Source organism: Alosa pseudoharengus, unplaced genomic scaffold, assembly GCF_046254945.1.
Source record: "Alosa pseudoharengus isolate Yale_2024_CS ecotype anadromous, Long Island Sound unplaced genomic scaffold, YU_APseudo_1.1 YU_APseudo_1.1_scf_3, whole genome shotgun sequence".
Classification (NCBI taxonomy): domain Eukaryota; kingdom Metazoa; phylum Chordata; class Actinopteri; order Clupeiformes; family Clupeidae; genus Alosa; species Alosa pseudoharengus.
The window spans coordinates 24,741,787-24,760,768 of record NW_027468718.1 but is presented as its reverse complement, the minus strand read 5'-3'; the positions used below and the strand labels follow the sequence as shown (position 1 = coordinate 24,760,768).

Below are 18,982 nucleotides of genomic sequence, written 5' to 3'. Positions count from 1 at the left end.
AGACATCTGTGTCATTCCCGTTTGAATATCATTCCCTTTTGAGTGTTTTCTCAGGCTTGGTTAAAAACTATGAAGTTGAAATGGAACAAATTTTCAATTTTCTTTCTCCTGAAAATGTAATGCAGGTCTTTTGAACCTGTTCAGGCATTTGTTTGATGTCTGCCATTCTTATAGCTGCCAGTAAATTGCAGTAGAACACCTTTTAGATGATCAGGCCATTTTTTAGAAGAAAGAAACAAACCGAACAAGAGCTGGCATTTTTAGCATTGCATGGAACCTGAATGTCAGCTGGGATTGATGTGAGCCCGCCTACACCCCCATAAATGCCAGATCTCTGCCCAATTCTCAGTTACAAGACAGATGACAAGAATATTGCCTATTAAAGTCTAGAAGACCTCACCCATACATGGAGTAGAAGATGGCCTGTCAAGTTCTCCATGAGATAAAGCCAAAATGCCAAATGTTATTGGTCCATAGTTGACTTAGCTAGTGGGAGCCTGATGCCCAGGCCACACATACTACTTTGCTCACACTCGTAGACTAAAACAGAGACGCCTCTTCACCATGACATTCAGAGCCAGCTTCCCAGTGATGGATGGCTGCGGGCCCTGCATGTCCCTTCCCCCAGCTATGGGGGTCTGGTGTGGGGACGTCCTCAGTCCCCAGACACACATGCCACCTGTGGGGTCTGTTGATGAGGGTAGAGTGTGTGTGTGTGTGTGGGGGTGTGTGTTTTCAACGGTGGCGGTGAGCTTTGAAACTGAGCTCTGTGATCGATCTTCCTCTGTCAACGAGGGCAAAAGTGGTCTAGTTCCACTGCAAAGTCTTGTTGGATACTTTACATTTTTGATCACTTGCAGTGTGTGAGTCTGTGTATAAGTGTATGTGAATGTGTGGGTGTGGGGGTGTACTCACGCGCATGCACTCTACTGTGTGTGAACTCCAAGTGACCCACCTTAGAATGCCAGCATGGTTCTTACTGAGCTGTAGGAAACAGACATAAATCCTCTCTCCCTCTCTCTTCCCTTCCCTTCCCTGTCTCTCTCTATCCCTCCCTCTCTCTCTCTCTCTCTATCCCTCCCTCTCTCTCTCCCGGTCTTTCTCCCCCCAGGAGTAGATCGATCCATCTCTTCAGATTGAGCACAGAATTCAGGCGTCGTCCCAAGCTGCTCCAGCTGGCTCCAAACAGAACAAATCGCGGACGCCAAACACGCGGGATGAGCGTTTCCGCTCCGGTAAGAAAAGCCCTGCTCCCATCACTAGCCAGAAGTGTTTTCATCCCCTGTCTAGCCTCCATAGTCCAGCTCACAGCCCTGCAGAACCATGGAACCGTGGAACCGTGGAACCGTGGAACAAAACAAAAGAAAATGGCAAGGCTTCAAAATGAATAAGTTGTATTGAATTTATTGTATTAAGGTTACCAGCACTGTGCTATTGATGAAGCACAAAAAGCTAGATAACATTTGGAAATCAAGATGCACGTTTGTCCTGATTGTGATGTTTTGATATCTTGCTTGTGTATTGACCCTGTGTGCTTTGGTATTCTGTTTGCTATTCTGCAGATCTGCACACAGAAGCCGTACAAGCAGCCTTGGCCAAATACAAAGAGAGAAAGATGCCCATGCCTTCCAAGAGACGCTCTGTGCTCGTTCAGTCCTCGGTAGAAGCATGCACGCCCCCAGGTAAGACGAGCCCGCTCTGTCCCCCTTCGTCCCCGTGCCAACCCCAACCGCCATGACCTGAACAAACACGAGGCAGTCTGACCTCTGCAAAGTGACACCATCTCACCCGACGCGCTCTCCCGATCGAGACATGCTGCCGCCGCTGCAGGGGACCGTCCTTTCGGTTCACCCCCCCCCCCCCCTGCTGATTGTTGTCGAGATGACATTTTGGACGGACGGAGTTCATTACCGAGTGGAAAAATTGCCCTGGCCCTGTTTGAACAAGACCTTTCTTCATGCGGCGGCGGGTGAAGAAGTGGCCCTCACCAGTCGGTTCCCAGGCCACCCTCCCACTCGGCTTGTGTGATGGCAGAATAAGTGGATATTTAGCATACTTGGAGGGTCTGTCTTGTCAAAGCCTCTGGGTCTGTGTTGTGGTGCTGTTGTTGTGTTGTGGTTGAGATCATTGTAGTTGGACTGTAGGCACTTGCTCTCGGAAAGGCCAGTCCTTGTACAGTGAGGGGGAGGACATTGTTTTCTTCTGAGGCGTTGGTGACATTTATGAAGTGCAAGCAGAATTATTACACAGTGAAAACAAGTGTCGGTCTTAAAGCTGTGTGGAATTGTTATTAGCATCTTGCCTTGTATTATGCTAAGAACTGCGAATTGCTAATTTTTGTCAGCATTTCTTCCTAACTTTTTAGTCACTAACCCAGTATTAGCCATCCCCTTCTTTCAACTAGCAATGGTCTGCATCATAATTGGCATGCAGAAATACCCATTTCTTTGATGTGCCCTGATTGTTTAATATTGCTGAGTCATGTTGAAAGTGTGTTTATTGATAGCATAACCCAAGAGAGTCTCATAGACCCGTTTAGAGCATGCACCTCCCAAATGGCAAGCAGAAAGCAATACAAAATGTATTCCACAAACCTACCGCCTACACCTGTTTTAGAGACTGAGCTCATCCGCCATTTAGGTTGTCTACTGCTTCTCTCTCCTATACTGAGGAGGTTGTGTAAAGTTACAATGGCACATTCTAATATGTTGACATGTAGAACTTGCACGTGGTCCTTGTAGCAATGAGATCACTATGATGTGTTGCCTTTGTGTGGGGCCATTGTTAATGAACTTACACATTGCTCAGAGTGGCTGGCGCTGGACCATCTCTCTTCTCTCTGGGTAATGAGACTGACTGGTTGAGTTAACTGGATTAGGAGTTCAGAGGTTGGCAGCTCAGGCCAGCAGCAGGAAACTCATTCATGTGTCCTTTGGGAATCAGGGTGCGGTTCACTGCATCCATTGTCTTTCAGAGAGGTGATGCGTATGCAGGCAGACACACACACACACACACACACACACACACACATTACCTCACAGAATGGGGTCTGGAACAGCAGGGAAAGACCAACGTCCTAAATTTGGACAAATAGTGTGCAGTGCCTTTGTGTCCCCATGGCTGGCAGTACTCCCACCCCTGGCATGGAACTCTGTCTAGATAGCTGTCTGTCCAGGTCAGGCTGAGAATGACAGTGCAGTCCTCAGTCTGTGAAGCCATTCATTGCTCAGAGAGGGGTGTGGATGAAGGGACGTGACCAGTGCCCAGTCCGGCGGCACAGACCCCCCCCCCCCCCACAAATCCTCAAAGCCACTCCTTATGTAACCCAACCCCAACCCAACCAATCCAGCAGCCATGTGACCCGGGGTTTTGTATACGTATCAGACTGTGTGTGATACGTGTATTGTGTGTGTGTGTGTGTGTGTGTGTGTGTGTGCGCTGACCCCCTCTCCCCCTGTATCTGCTGGCTGGCATTGCAGACGGTTTTGATGTGTCATGGTGCCCCTCTCCCCCTGTCTGGCCTGTGCCTGTGTCCTGGGAGGGGAGTTGTGCGCTCTCCCCAGCCTCATTTGGGCTCTCTGTTGATGCCGACGGGGGGAACAATGCACATAATGGGAGACTAATTTGAAGTTGTTGATTCGTGTTTTTCTGCACAGTGTTTCTTTTGTCACCATGTTTATATATGTGAGCTGGTTTTTTAATGAGGATATTTTTCTCCTCAGCTCTCCCCCTTTACATCTCTCTCTCTCTCTCTCTCTCTCTCTCTCTCTCTCTCTCTCTCTCTCTCTCTCTGTGCTTCCTTCCCCTCTCCCTGCATCTATGTCAAGGTTATGGAGAGATTGGGGAGAGAGCATGTGAGAAATGTCAAACCTCATGAACTAATGAGGTGTTTTTCTTGAAACCAGGCTTTTCGATAAGCTCGTCGTCTGATCTAGCTCACGCCGTTTTTGAAGCACAGGGCAGAAATCTTCTGCTCTGTTTTAAGCCGACATCGATGGCAGTCATTTTTCCCCCTCTGAGACAGCCCATTTCCATACCCTAGTATTTGGCATGCTGTGTTGATGGTAAGGTGGAGGCACAACAAATCCTCTCTCTCTCTCTCTCTCTCTCTCTCTCTCTCTCTCTCTCTCTCTCTCTCTCTCTCCCTCTCCCACTCTCTCTCTGTGGGGAGGAAGGTGGTTTGGACAGGCGGGGTAAGGCGCACATTGATAATGATGATAATAAAGTGAGGTATCTCTGCGTGACTGTGTGCTTTGTGTCCACTCCCCCTGGTTTCCTTCTTGTCTGCTGGACAAAATCCATGCTAATCGCACCCTGTGGCTGATTAATGGGCTCATTAATAAGAAATGAATCAGCCGCACCTACAGGCTGCCCATCCACCAGCCGGCCCTCGTCCACCCTCTTAACACAAGAGTCAAACACACTAACATAAACGCCCATGCATCATCTCCCAGGGCCGATCGCTTTATGGTGAGAAACGGTAGAGGGGGTAGGGTGAGTTAGCTTAAGGTTTATACTGCAGGCCTCTTTCTAGTCTTTTGGGGTTCCATTAACTCTGCTCTCCTTCACTGGTAAGCCTGGTGAGAAATACTACCTTTGATGGACAAACGCAAATGTGCGTTCACAGACCTAAGTAAGTATAAGTATATATACTCTTTTTGATCCCGTGAGGTCTCTGCATTTATCCCAATGCGTGAATTAGTGAAACACACTCAGCACACAGTGAGCACACAGTGAGGTGAAGCACACACTAATCCCGGCGCAGTGAGCTGCCTGCAACAACAGCAGCGCTCGGGGAGCAGTGAGGGGTTAGGTGCCTTCGGTTACAAGTCCGAAACACTAACCAGTAGGCCACGGCAGCCCTTGAGGATCGGGGAAGGGAAGATGCTCAAAGATGAGCAGTTGTTCTCCTTCTAGTGTGTCGATGTTGAGTTGGAGATTTTAGTTTAGCTTTGCAGTGTGAGCTGGACTGCAGCCTGGCAAGTTCAGTGCTGCTTGTTAAGTCGCTGACTCCTTGTGATGGCACTCAGCAGTATGCCTCCAGTTCAGACTACACGGTCTATCTTATCTATCTGGTCTGTGTCATCTGTCTGTCTGTCTAGTTGTATGCTTGTCTGTCTGTCTGTTTAGCTGTTTGTCTGTCAATCTCAATTCGTCTATCTGTTTTTGTCTGCATCTGTATATTTCTGTCTATTTATGCGGTTGTCTACTTGCCAGCCTCCCCCTTTCTCTTTTTTAAATCTGTTCTCTCCTTTCCTCTTTCTCATAAAAAATGCATTGTTCTGGGAAATAACAGTGCCTTACACCCAAAGCAGAGCACTTCTTTCGTTTGCACTAAAGGCAGGGGAAGCGTGCTCTGTCCACCCCCAGTTCCCCCAGCCGTAACAGACAACAGTGACCATTCCTAATCCCCTTCAGCCCTGCCCAGCCGTGTCCGAGAGTGGTCTGCTGTTGCATTTTGATGTGGTGTCCTCATCTCCCACTTTGGATTTAAATGGAAATACATGCAGTCCCATGACAGTAGACCTGCGCTCGATATTGCGTAGTCTTGCTTTAATTGGACCGTTCGCCCGATGAGATGACCATAAAAGGAACCAGCTCTGTTTGCTCGCTGTGTTTCTATGGCAATACAGGCTGGTCAGGCCATCTTTCTTCGAAGATGTTTGACATATTGAGTTTTTTTCTGTTCTAAATGAAGTCTTATAGCATATGCAGAAATCCAGAGCAGTTTTATTTTAGCCCTGCGCAGCAAGACGCCACATCCGATATGTGATTTACTCCAGACTCTGGAGACTCTGGCTTTCTGAAAGTGCCGTAATAGGAAATTCTGTTTAAAGTGATTCTTTGAACACACACACACTCGCTTGCCCTTCATGCATTTATTATTGTCAGTTTTTCTGTGCTCTCCAAGTGTATTTTTATCTCTTTCTGCTGTACAGACATGACTCTGATTCATTCTCGTCTCTCCCCCAGAGGAGACCGCGCATTCTCTTTTAAGTCTGCCATTGCGTAACACTATCCATCGGGCCAGAGGTGCGCTCCCCAGAGAGACGCTGCTGGGGCCAGTAAACACGCTCCCTAACTTGTTTTCCACTCTGGGCTGATCCCAGATCAGCGGCCCGGGGAGCCGGAGGGCGCTGCGCTGTAGAGAGGAGAGGAGAGGAGAGACTGTAGGGAGAGGAGAGGAGAGGAGAGACTGTAGGGAGATGAGGAGAGGAGAGACTGTAGGGAGAGGAGAGACTGTAGGGAGAGGAGGAGAGGAGAGGAGAGACTGTAGGGAGAGGAAGAGAGGAGAGGAGAGACTGTAGGGAGAGGAGGAGAGGAGAGACTGTAGGGAGAGGAGAGACTGTAGGGAGAGGAGGAGAGGAGAGGAGAGACTAGGGAGAGGAGGAGAGGATAGACTGTAGGGATAAGACTCTACAATCATCAGCGTCTAGAGCAGAGCACACAAGTGCTAATGAGCTCGGCAGTCGCCCAGTTATTTGAGCTGAGAGATGGAGAGCCCTTGGTAGTGTTCTGGCTGTTGCTCTGGTTTGGGGCACTGTAATTGCGGCGCTGTAATTGCTGGTGTTTGACTACAGTAGCAGTAGATATTTTGCACTGTAGTTTCTTCTTTGATGTTCCGTTGTCATCTGCCTCTGAGCACCTTTTTTCGCGTTTGTTGATGAGGCGACTTTGTTGTCGACCACCACTGTTCTCAGCTCTCATCTGCTCTGACCTCTGACCTCTGCTTGCTGCGGTGAGGTCACTGTGTGTGTGACCCGGAGCCTTTAGAGCTATTCTGCTCCTCAACTCTGCCCACGCCTGTTATCTCAGCTGAAAGGTGGGCTCAGCCAGGTCTTCACTGCCCGTCCTGGAGCTCACGTCCAAGGTGCCCCTGGCGGACCAATTACCCTCATGCCAGCTTTCATCTCATGGCGCTCATATTGTCTGTCCATTCACCCCCCCCCCCCCCCCCAGGCCACTGGTCATCTTCATGATTGTTACTACCAGAGCCATTACATCCATCAGTGTATGCTGGTTTTCTTTCTTTCTGTTCATGTCATCCTGTCCTCCTGCCTGTTCTCCCTCCCTCCCCCGATCGATCTTGTTTATTTTTCTTCTCTGTGACGCTGACCGCTGCCCTGTCTCCATCCCCCTCGCAGACACCTCATCGGCCTCGGAAGACGAGGGCTCGCTGCGCCGGCAGGGACGGATGGCCTCCTCCACCCCGTACCAGGCCCACGCCAGTGTGGAGCACTGGTTTAACAGGGTCATCCAGGGCTCGTCCACCTCATCCTCCGCATCCTCCACCTCATCCCACCCCGGAGGGAGGCCGCACGCCGCCGCCAACCCCACCGCCACCGCCACCGCCCTGACCGACCTCATGGCACACACCCAGCTAGGTCAGTACCGGCTCCCCTCCCCGCCAGACCCCCACCCCCACGCCCGACTACACTCATGCACCCAGCCAGATGGACACATACTGCTCCACTGAGTCTCCTCTCCCAGTGTTTCAGGAAGGACAGGTCAAGTTCAGGTCTTAGTACAGTGCAGCAGACAAGGACTTGAGATTTTACTCCAGGTGACAGGAGGTGATTTTTCTCCAGGTAACTGGAGTCCAGTGGCCATTGAGTAATCCGCTAGCAGCAGCTTTTCCACCAAGCTTCCCGAGTATCCCACTGCTCCAAACCTACCCCAGTGCAGGCTGGTTTTCTCCAATATAGGCTGGTTTTAGGTCACAGACTTGACATGTCATTAATTGTGCCAGGTCAGTAGGGCTACTGTAATAACCTTATGAGACGGTCTCCCAAACGGCCCAAATCCCACCTTTATTATCTTGTTTCCTGAGCTCAGCAGGATGCCCTCCCTCTGTTGGCCCAATGTAGGCCACATTCTTTACAACAAGTTCCCAGCGCCTGCCACCACAGCACACCCTTAAGGCCCTCTTCATTTCCACTGTTTCCAGGACTGGCTCACTATTTTGGTGGCTACGTGTTAGCATTACTGATTAGCGCTGCGGGCAAGACAGCTCTGCTTGTACTGGCTCCCACTCCTGCCCCCTGTGCCATCCACCAGCAGCGATAAAGATCAGAGCGCTCGCATCGCAACAGACATCGCTCAGCTCTGCCACGGCCCGCTGAAGCTGAGAGCTTATCTCTGCTGTCCGATGCGGTCACCGGAGGCCCCGTTAAATCTCCCTGGCAAACAAAAGAGGGCCGGAGCTTGCAGCCCGCCACCCCCTGCTCTGCGTTCCCTCAGGGAGGACCTCTCTAATTGGCCGTCTCTCTCCGAGCGTGTCAGGCAATGGCCCTGTGAAGTCTTTTCAAGCCTGATTTTCCTCCTCAACAAAGACGTTAGTCTCCTTTGCATGTCAAAAAGGCCTGAAATTGTAAATTGGGTGCCGTGAGATCTCACTCGCTCCACGCCCCCAACCCCCTACCAGCAGTGTGGTACCCCGCCCCTCTGCTGCTCACTGATCAAGCTGTTTCACATTTCAAAATGAATAAATTAGCCACATTTGCACTGCAGTGTTTATGCCTTCTTCCTGAAGGGCAGGTTTAAAGAAAGCTGGAATTGATTTAGCCTGACAAGCACATAGCTAGTCTCTCTGGCCACCACCACTACTCTGTCTCCAGGCAAACCTAGCAAAGGAGGCCCACTCCCTCTCAGTAATGGATCGTTCATCTATTATGAGACAGTCCTCCAGGTTTTGAGTTTATGCCTCGGTCACTTTAATATTTGATTATGACAGTTCTAGAACAGTATGGATCCTAGGGTCAAGTAGTAGTGAAAGATGTGTACGGATTCAAGTCTGTTGCAGGGCAGATTTAGTCTGCCTGAAGTCTAGCTGATAGGATCGTGAAAGGAAAGGAAATTAGGTCCCCTTTATAGTGAAATTAGTATTAACTAATGCTTAGATATAAGTTTGTGTTGAGAGTGATCTCCGACTGCAACAGTAAAACTCCTACACATGATTGCATGACGACACTCACACCCCTTGCACCCCCACACATCTACATACACACAAGCATGTTAACGCATAGACACACACACACACATGCATACCCTCTCCCGCATGCATGCTTGCCTTCACCTGACCCCTTTGACACCCCGCTGCAGATAACCACTCGGCGCCCCCAGACGTCACGGGCCTGTCGGAGCGCCCGCTGCACGCCGAGCGGCCCCAGGTGGCCTCGGTGCGCGGCCTTCCCCGCGGCTACAACCACACCAGCGTCATGGAGACCGCAGACGGTGAGTGACCCCCCCCCCCCTCCCTCCCCTCCACCCCCAGCCCTCCCTCTTTCACACACACACCTCATGAAAGCCTGTCCCCTGCATCCAGCATCCCTCCCACCGGCCGCCATATATCCTGAGTATCCATGGCTACAGAGCACCTTCCCACTGACGTGCCTGTGTGCCACAGCCAATGAATGACCAGTGAATTCCTTTTTTTTCTCTCTCTCTCCCTCTGTCTCTCTATCTATCTATTACTTTCTCTCTCTCTCTTCCTCTCTCATCCTCTCTGAGCCCTGACAGTATTGTTTAATAACCATTGCCAGCAGTTCATCTCGCCTCAGATAGCAGCTTGCCCTTGTTAAACCTCTGCCATTTCTCGGTAGGCACACACACACACACACACACACACACATATACACACACATATATACACACACACACACACATACACACAGACAGAGCAGCTCAGCCCATCTGAGATGAATAAAGTCTGCTGGGGCTGAACGCCTCATGTAAGCCAGTGAGTCTGGCCCACCTACTGCTGGGACTTGGTGAGGCATCGAACTGTGGCCTCATCCATTCTGACTGAAACATGGGCATCAAAGATGGACACAGAGATACACACACACACACACACGTATACGGACATTTTGATAATTTTTTTAGGAATGAGCAATACTGATTAAAACACAGCATCCAAATATTCATAAAGAGCCTGTTGTGTTTTACCTGTCAATACCACCACCAAACACACACACTCAAACTGAGTCAGTCCAGAGGCAGGTCCTCAGTAGTACCTCAAAACTCCCCCCGCGTAGCGTCCTCCCCTCCAGGGGCACCCCCACTACTGCCTCCAGCTGGTTTCACTCTCCTTCCATTCACACCCAGTCAGAAGCCAGAAGCCAGTCGGAGAGATCTAGAAGCTAGGGCACAAAAGGCCAAGCTCAGCTCTGTGACGTGTGCTCATTGACGCTGCTCTCTCTCCTTCAGGCGTCCCCGAGAGCCGGGTCGGAGTCCGGGGTGTGTCGGAGGGTATTTATGCTTCCGTTTATTTTCATTTTTGTTTTTGTTCTGTGTTTTGGGGTTGCTTTTGTTGTTGTTGTTTTTCCACCCTCAAATCTTTCCTGCTAGTCTTCTGTGTCTGCGTGGTGTCTCTCAGCTGTCACTTCCTCTCACTGTCTGTCTCTCTGCCCACTCGCTCGCTCGGCCGCTCACTCGCTCGCCGTGTGGGGAGCGGTCACAGCATAACAGCACAGCACGCCAGAGAGGCCCGCTAGAGGAGCAGTTACTGTGTTGACCTTCAGCGTCCCTGTGTGTGTCAGTGATTGTTAGAGGTGCAGTCAGGACCTGGAGGCTCGTATGCATTATTGTCTGTTACTTTGGTTCGGTCAGGAACTTTCTCAATGACCTCCTTGGAGAAGTAAAAGCGCAGTCTAGATTTCCTTCTATTGCCACACAGCAGGAGTAGATCCAACCACTCAGTGGTGCCTCTTCAGTTTGAGACAAAGCTTGCTTTGCAATACTGGAGGTGGAGTTAACAAAATGATCAGTATTTTAAGAAGGACATTATTGGTGTGAATAATGCACGTCACATGTCCTTCTCATTTTGTGTGTGTGTGTATGTGTGTGTTTAACCGAGACAGAAACAGAGTGCAAGAAGGAGAGTGTGTGTGTGTGCCTGGCTGTAATTAATTTAGGCTCCCAAACAAAACGGTGCATTGTCGTGCTCCTCCCTACACCCAGGGGAGAGGACATGAACTTGTCTGCGGACATTTTTCACTTAAGCCAGCAGTGTGCACCGCTACACACCTTTGGTGTCACCCTCAGTGACATAATAACATTAGTGCAGCATCTGTGGGCCATATTTAACACAGCTGGAGAAGCTAGAGAGCATGTGACAGTTTAGTGCACATAGCCAGTGGGAACAGGCATCCAGGTGGATTCAAATTGGACTGCATGAGAGAAAAGACTCACCCAAACGCTAGCTGACTGTCTCTGACTGTTGTGAGATGGCAGTGCTTTGTTGAAGAGAGGCAAGGTCTCTCCACGCTTGTGTTTGTGCTTTGGTAAGGCAGTCTTTTGCGCCGAAGCTCCAGAAGGAATCGGCCTGAGACCAAAGCTCCATCAAAGCATTGTGGAGCAGATGAATACCTTTAACCGCTAATCTTTTGACCAAACATTAATAACATTAATAATCAGCTCAGTCGTTAAACACGGCTTTGTAGGAGTGTGCAATTATTTGCCTAATCGCTAAATTGCATAATTACAATGGATGGTGGACATTCTGCAGGGTAAAGGTTCAGCTGTTGAGAACATTGGCCATGGGGCACTGTGCGGTTGTGGTGATTGGCCTGCTCCCTCAGACAGCTTGGTGCTGATTAGGACGGGAGCTGTGCTAGAGAGAGCGGCCGGGCGCAGGCGGCCGCCTGGGTGCAGGTTAAGAGGATCTTATGTAACGGGGGACACAATGGAACGCTGATCAGCCCAGCTGCTGGCCCCCTCGGGCTTGCGGAGTTGGAGTTGGCTGCCGTGACCCCTGGCCTCAGGGGAGCCTCGTGATTTGTGTGCGTGTGCGTGCGTGCGTGTGCGTGCGTGTGCGTGCGTGTTTGTGTGTGTTTGTGTGTCTGTGTGTGTGTGTGTGTGTGTGTGTGTGTGTGTGTGTGTGTGTGTGTGTGTGTGTGCAATGCATGTAGAATTTTGATATGGTATTTGTTAACATGTGCAAGTTTGCTGCTTGCCTGTCTATCCATGGGCCTGTGCTTGTGTGGTGCTCTGGGATGTCTTCCTTTATCGGGAGAGTCTGGACTATTTTATTTTCTTGTTTTCATCTACTAGTCGTACAAACAATGTTGACGTGTGTGTGTGTCTGTTTATGTGAGTGTCCACTTGCATAGCAGTGGTACAGTGTGTGTGTGTGTGTTAGAATATATGTGTGGAAGTGAAATGGAAAGTGTGCAAGAGAGACATAGAGAGAGAGAAAGAGAAAGAGTGCGCAGGATGCTGGGATCTGTGTGTGTGTGTGTGTGTGTGTGTGTGTGTGTGTGTGTGTGTGTGTGTGTGTGTGTGTGTGTGTGTGTGTGTGTGTGTGTGTGTGTGTGTGTGTGTGTGTGTGTGTGTGTGTGTGTGTGTGTGTGTGTGTGTGTGTGTGTGTGTGTGTGTGTGTGTGTGTGTGTGTGTGTGTGTGTGTGTGTGTGTGTGCGTGCGCAGGACACAGTCAGGAGATGTTGGGATGTGTGTGTGCAGCAGACAGGGATCAGCAGTGGGGCAGTCTGCAGCTGTGTCTGGCCTCTCCCATGATGGCCCTCTCAGACAGACCCCCGCCGAGCTCACCCACACAGCATCACGTGTCCCCGAACACACACACATCCAGTCACAGCGCATACGTCCAGAGCCATGTCCTCCTCCTCTCCTCCTGCCCTCCTCCCTTCCCCTCCCCTCCTCTCCCCTCCTCTCCTCTCCTCTCCCCTCCTCTCCTCTCCTCTCCTGTGCCGTGCCACTCCTCTCCTCCCTGTCACGTCGTGTCTCAGGTGTGCTCCGTGTGCGTTTGCGTGTGAGCTCAGCTCCTCCTTGGGCCTCACGTGGCGCCTGTCGGCCTGCGTCCCTCCTCATGCTCACTGTTGCTCTTGTTGTTTGCAGTCTGAACCTCCTTGACTTTGTCTTTATTCTGTGTGGGAGAGTTTGAAATGCTGAATGTGTATTTTTTTTTAACAGATAAATGTTCTGTCGCTCTCTCTCTCTCTCTCTCTCTCTCTCTCTCTCTCTCTCTCTCTCTCTCTCTCTCTTTCTCTCTCTCACTCTCTCACTCACTCACTCACTCACTCACACACAGACAGAAGCACAGACACACACATTCCCACCCAAATGCATACAGAATCAGGCACACACACTTACCCATAACATTACCAGACACACATACATGCACTAAGAATTAGTGCATGTATGTGAACTACACACACACACACACACACACACACACACACACACACACACACACCCTGACTCAGAGTGAGATGGTGGGTCGGGTCCCTCTGGTCCTCTCTAATGGAGAGAGTCCTGTGAATGACTGATGAGGCAGCCGTGGGGACCAGCTTGTTGCTAGGCAGCAGGGCCTGGCCGTCTCCAGGCAGAGCAGCTCAGGTGCCTCGTCTGAGCGCGCTCAGTTTGACTGACGGCTGCCTCTGACCCCCACGCTGACTTCTGAGGACATCCAGGCCACTCCCTTGATGGGCAGCCAGCACTGAGACGTGATGAACTGACATTTTTTTTGTCCTCTTTCTCCTCCTGTCTCCTCTGTCTGTCAATCTCTCTCTCTCTCTCTCTCTCTTTCTCTCTCCCTTTGTCACTGTCCTCCCCTCTTTCTCCTTCTCTGGTCTTCACCATCTCTACCCAGGTGTTCCGGTCAACAGTCGCGTCTCCTCTAAGATCCAGCAGCTGCTCAACACGCTAAAGAGGCCCAAGCGGCCGCCACTGAGGGAGTTCTTCGTGGACGACTTCGAGGAGCTTCTGGACGGTCAGTCTCAGGGACACCATGACACCCCAACCCCCCACTCCCCCAACACACACACACACACACGCACACACACCCATGCTCACACAGACAGACACTCAAACACACACACACACATACACTGTAATCTCTACCTTCTCTGCTCCCCACACCATATCTGAAATCTGAAAATGAAAGCCCAGGCGCTGTGAGAGTGCTGTAGAACTGTAGTTTGCTGTGGCATTAGAGGAGGAGGCGCTGGGTTGTTTTGGCTCCGGGGGTTCAGAGACCACCAGGTGTGCTTTGGGAGGGCCCAGGAAGCAGAGGCAGGGTGTGCTGCTTTTACTGCAGATCACACACACACACACACACACACCCTCAACCACATAATACGCCGCCATCCAGCTCCACCATTTCCTCTGTCAGCCCAACGGCTGTCCTGTGGGTGTGGGCAGGAGACCCACTGAGCAAATATTATGAAACCTGCAGTAACGGTTCAGCCACACCAGCATACATCCACCCAACACAGTACAGCACATACACAGACACCTGCGTCACACCACACACAGGTGCTGGGGTTTCTAAAGGGTTGATGGGTGCTGTTTTTGTGGTAAGTTTGGTTGGAGTTCAGTTTTGTGTGTGTGTGTGTGTGTGGGGGGGTCGGGCTGAGCTTTGATGGGACGACAGGCTCAGTCACACTGCAGTGACTCCAGAGAGAGAGAGTGAGAGAGAGTGAGAGAGAGTGAGAGAGAGTGAGAGAGAGTGGGAGAGAGTGGGAGAGAGTGTGAGAGAGAGAGAGAGAGAGAGAGAGAGAGAGAGAGGGGTTTTACCTGTCACTGTGGCTCACAAAGAATATAGCAGCGCAGCCTTCGGGCCTCAGTGTGCTCACTCAGCTGACAGCACATCCCTCTCTCCCCTCGTCTCTTCTCTCTTTTCATCCTCCACCCTCTCTGTTCCTCTGCTCTTCTTTCATTGTTTCATGGTTTCAGTTTTGTGCCCATACAATATGCATTACCCCAAAGGGACAAAGAGGACTTTGTGAATCAAGATGACAGCCTTAAAGTTTTGCCAGTGTCATCTTCACTTGCATCACTGCATCATAGTTTAAGAAAGGGATGTAATGGTTACCAGTTCAAGGGTAGTTTAAGGGTAGGTCAAATTCCTGACACAAATTACTATTGTTTTAATTCCTGGTTAGCGTTATGCCATAATGCACATTATATAATGTAATCTCAGTGTTAGATGGGGACATATGGTCACATGGATGACACAGACATAGGAAGGGGTAAGCAAATGGTTTGAAGTTACATACAATGAATCAATACCAGTATATCAATAAAGTTCACTTTGACTTTGATAATGACTTTTTGAATTTTCACACTGTTACATCTCAAGTCGTAACAGAAGACTGTCCTGTTTTGCAGTTCAACACCCGGACCCCAACCAGCCTAAACCAGAGGGGATGCAGATGAGCCCTCTGGAGGGCGAGTCTCAGGGGGTGGTCTCCAACTGGCCCCCATCCCTGCTGGCCTCCCTCCAGCGCTGGGGTACCACGCACCCCAAGAGCCCTTGCCTAACCGGCCTGGACAACGCCGGCAAGCCAGTCTACACGCTCACATACGGTACGGTTCCAAAGCTCTTCAGTATGCAAGGCGTGTGTGTGTGTGTGTGTGTGTGTGTGTGTGTGTGTGTGCGCTATTTGTTCGCCCAAAACATGAACACAGACTCCTATTATGTTTTACACGCTCTGTGTGTGTTTGACCACAGGGAAGCTATGGACCAGGAGTCAGAAGCTGGCTTACACCCTAATGAACAAGCTGAGCACCAGGAACGAGCCACTGCTACGACCTGGAGACAGGGTGAGCGCTAGCGAGATAGCTAGCTAATTACGCTGTATTTCTGCCCACGTGTTCATCTTGATCTTTCGCTCTCTTTCTCCGTTGTTGTTTTCTCTTTGATATCTACCGTACTTGCCTCTTATTCTCCACCCACACTCTCTCTCTTCTCTGTCCATCACTCTTTCTCTTCTCTGTCCATCACTCTCTCTCTTTTATTCTTCTCTCTCCCCCGTTCTGTTCTTCTCTCCTCCATTCTGTTCTTCTCTCTCCCCCGTTCTGTTCAGTCTGCTGTTCCTGCTGTTCCTTCCCCTTCCCCTGCTCTCATGTGTCGTCCTCTGTGGCTCTGCACTCTCCCATTGGCTCATAATCTGTGTCCACACCACATCACATATAACATATGGTGGCCACTGCCTCTGCTCTACCTCTTCAGGAGGCTGTCTGGAGGAGTTGCTGACCCATGCTGACCCATGCCCCTGACCATAACCCTACCTTGCCCTCTGCTCTTTGTTTTTCTGTCCTCTAGGTGGCGCTGGTCTTTCCCAACAACGACCCCGTCATGTTCATGGTGGCCTTCTACGGCTGTCTCCTGGCGGAGCTGGTGCCCGTGCCCATCGAGGTGCCCCTCACCAGGAAGGTACGGACTGGGAGAGCCGACCCTGCTTGCTACTTATCGCGTGGCTCGCCGAGGCCCCCTGCTGGGCAAGAACGGAGGCACTGCGCTCGTTGTTCACCAGTGCTTTTGTCCTTGCCTCACCCCTGTTTGAGTTTGCCTCGTCTTTATGTAACACCCCGACGCAACAGCAAGGGCTCTACTGCTTCTCGCCTCTCATTGGCCGGTCCTGCTGGCGGTGGAGGGACGCTCCCGTTGCCACTCTCCGGACCCTCGGCTTGGCCAGCGCGCTGTTTAGAATTTAGATGAGAAGGGCCAGGCTCAGCTGCTCAGACTGATGACCTGAGCCCCAATCTGAGCGCACCGGTCCAGCTAAGCCGGTCAGGGGGTGGGGGTGTGTGTGGTGGGCAGATCTGAGCAGCCTGTCATCATTATGAGGCGCTGTATCAGATGAAGCTCCACTCTGACCCTGCCTCATCTTAATTACCTTTGGAAAGGATAAAAAAAAAGCTGCAATAGGGCGCTAGTGCCTCCCCCACGACCCCCAGCTCCAGTCTCAGACCTGAGTGGAGGAGGAACGGGGGGGGGGGTTGTGGGGGATAATGGGACATCTGAGGATAACCCCCATTTCTAACCCACCTGGGACTCCCTGGTACACACATGTACCCAATTGCACAGATGGAGCATACTCACATACACTCTTGTGCACGCACACAAATGCACTTGGACAGATCTGTGCTTACTTGTGGGCACCAACACCATCCCTTACCATGCACGCACACACACACACACACACACACACACACACACACACACACACACACACATTCATGAAAGTACAGATGTAAGTTTTTTTGCACGTGGACCCACACACTTTTATCAAGGTTCTCTCTCTCTTTCTCTCTCTCTCTCTCTCTCTCACACACTCTCTCACACACTCACGCACACACACTCATACACTGGGGACATTAGTCTCAGCTCCCCTGCACTGTGCAGCCAGCATTTTAATAAGCGTCCTCAGCTGCAGCGGTAAATGGGTTATTTGGCGAGATGGAGATAAATTAGATTCATCTTTAAAGGTGAAACACTCACTTCCATTAAATGAAATATTAGCGTGGTCTGTGGCTGATACTGCCCGAAGTCTCTTACTTCAGCTTGCACTCCCCTTTCCCCGCATCTTGAAGCCGTTCCTTCAAGTCAGGGCTGTTTGGAGGCGAAAATGACTTTGACATCCCCTATGAAATCAATAGCAGCACTGCGCCACCCATTTCTAATTGAAAGGAATGGGCTCTGACATAGCCTGAACAACTGCACGCTTGACAAATGAGACACCAGGAGGGCTGGACTGTCGCAGTGTGTTAGATGTCTGAGAGAGGCGCTCTGTGGGATTATGCTTTAGTGGTGTTTTTTTAGGAGGCTGTGGGATCAGTAGTGGGTGATTAATGCACCAGCCCCACTCTCATTTGCTCTTGTGTGTGTGTGTGTGTGTGTGTGTGTGTGTGTTTCTGCATGTATTGGTGTACAGTGTAAATACAGTACACCTAGTTAGGGAGGATGGAATGTACGTTAGGTCATCAGAGCATGAAAGTGTCTCGCATTGCCTCAGTGGATAGATGATGCCCCTCTGGGCCAGTTCTTTTCCTTTTGTTTGGTGTTGTTGTTGTAGATACACTTGTCAAGGGGTTTTTGTTAAGTTCAGGGCAAGGCAGGTATGAAACGTTTACAAATGTCTGTCTCTTGTCCACCAGGATGCAGGAAGCCAACAGATCGGCTTCCTGTTGGGTAGCTGTGGTGTGACCCTGGCGCTGACCACAGACGCCTGTCAGAAAGGACTTCCCAAAGCACAGACGGGAGAGGTCGTGACCTTCAAAGGTACAGTCACTCCTTGTTAGCTCCCATCCAAATATATCAGACAGATGTGTGTGTGTGTGTGTGTGTGTGTGTGTGTGTGTGTGTGTGTGTGTGTGTGTGTGTGTGTGTGTGTGTGAAGTACTGTTCCATATCAGCAATTATAGGAAGCATGTTTATTTGGAAGAGACGATGCTTCCTATACCTATCTAAACTCATGATAGATCGCTGAACTGCTTTAATCTACTGGATTATTTAGAAGATTTGATTCCTAATGCAACTTGACTTGTAAAGTGGAATCACATAAAGTATATAAAATGTGTGTGTGTTTGTGTACCAACAGGGTGGCCACGACTTCTGTGGTTCGTGACAGATGGCAAACACGTGGTGAAGCCCCCAAAGGACTGGTACCCGCCCATAAGGGACGCCAGCAACGAGATCGCTTACATAGAAGTAAGCACCCAGGCATTTTCCCACAATCACACCGCACCCCAAAACGTGACACTCAAGCCATTCATCAGCATTAAGCGAGCCTCATTTGCATCGCCAGCATCCTTTAGCAAAGCAGTAGAGCTGTAGCAGGCGTGCTACTGTAAACAGTGTGAATCCTGATGGTGTTGTTTTTGCTCTGTTTCTCTCTGAAGTACAAAACCAGCAAGGAGGGGAGCACCATGGGCATCACCGTCTCCCATGCCGCCATGCTGGCTCACTGCCACGCACTTACACAAGCCTGCGGCTACTCAGAGGGTGAGTGAGTGCGGCTGTCACCCCCGGGGGCGGGGGGGGGGGGGACTAGACGGGCGAGCGAGTGAGTTAGTGAGCCTCGGGGGAGGCGGTCGATGTGCGGAGCGGATCGCACCTGCCCCAGTTACACCCAAATCAACTCCTCTCCGAGTCCCCACTGAGCAGTTTCCTCCGCAGGTGCCATAGTAACCGCACTTATCGGTGCAGGGGATCTGGTCCTACCTGAGGTTTTTTATA

The 18,982-nt window shown here is 50.6% G+C and overlaps 1 protein-coding gene across 1 annotated transcript in view; it reads left to right on the top strand.

Moving 5' to 3' along the window:
- The first annotated feature begins 1,126 nt into the window (after window positions 1-1,126).
- The window catches only part of dip2a (disco-interacting protein 2 homolog A), a 58,854-nt gene continuing 40,998 nt past the window's right edge, over window positions 1,127-18,982 (top strand). Inside the window, exons 1-4 of the mRNA XM_076263684.1 lie at window positions 1,127-1,235; window positions 1,563-1,682; window positions 7,146-7,385; window positions 9,103-9,234. Of these exons, the coding sequence (XP_076119799.1) occupies window positions 1,616-1,682; window positions 7,146-7,385; window positions 9,103-9,234 (439 nt within the window). The 5' untranslated portion in view covers window positions 1,127-1,235; window positions 1,563-1,615. The remainder of the gene's footprint in view (window positions 1,236-1,562; window positions 1,683-7,145; window positions 7,386-9,102; window positions 9,235-18,982) is intronic.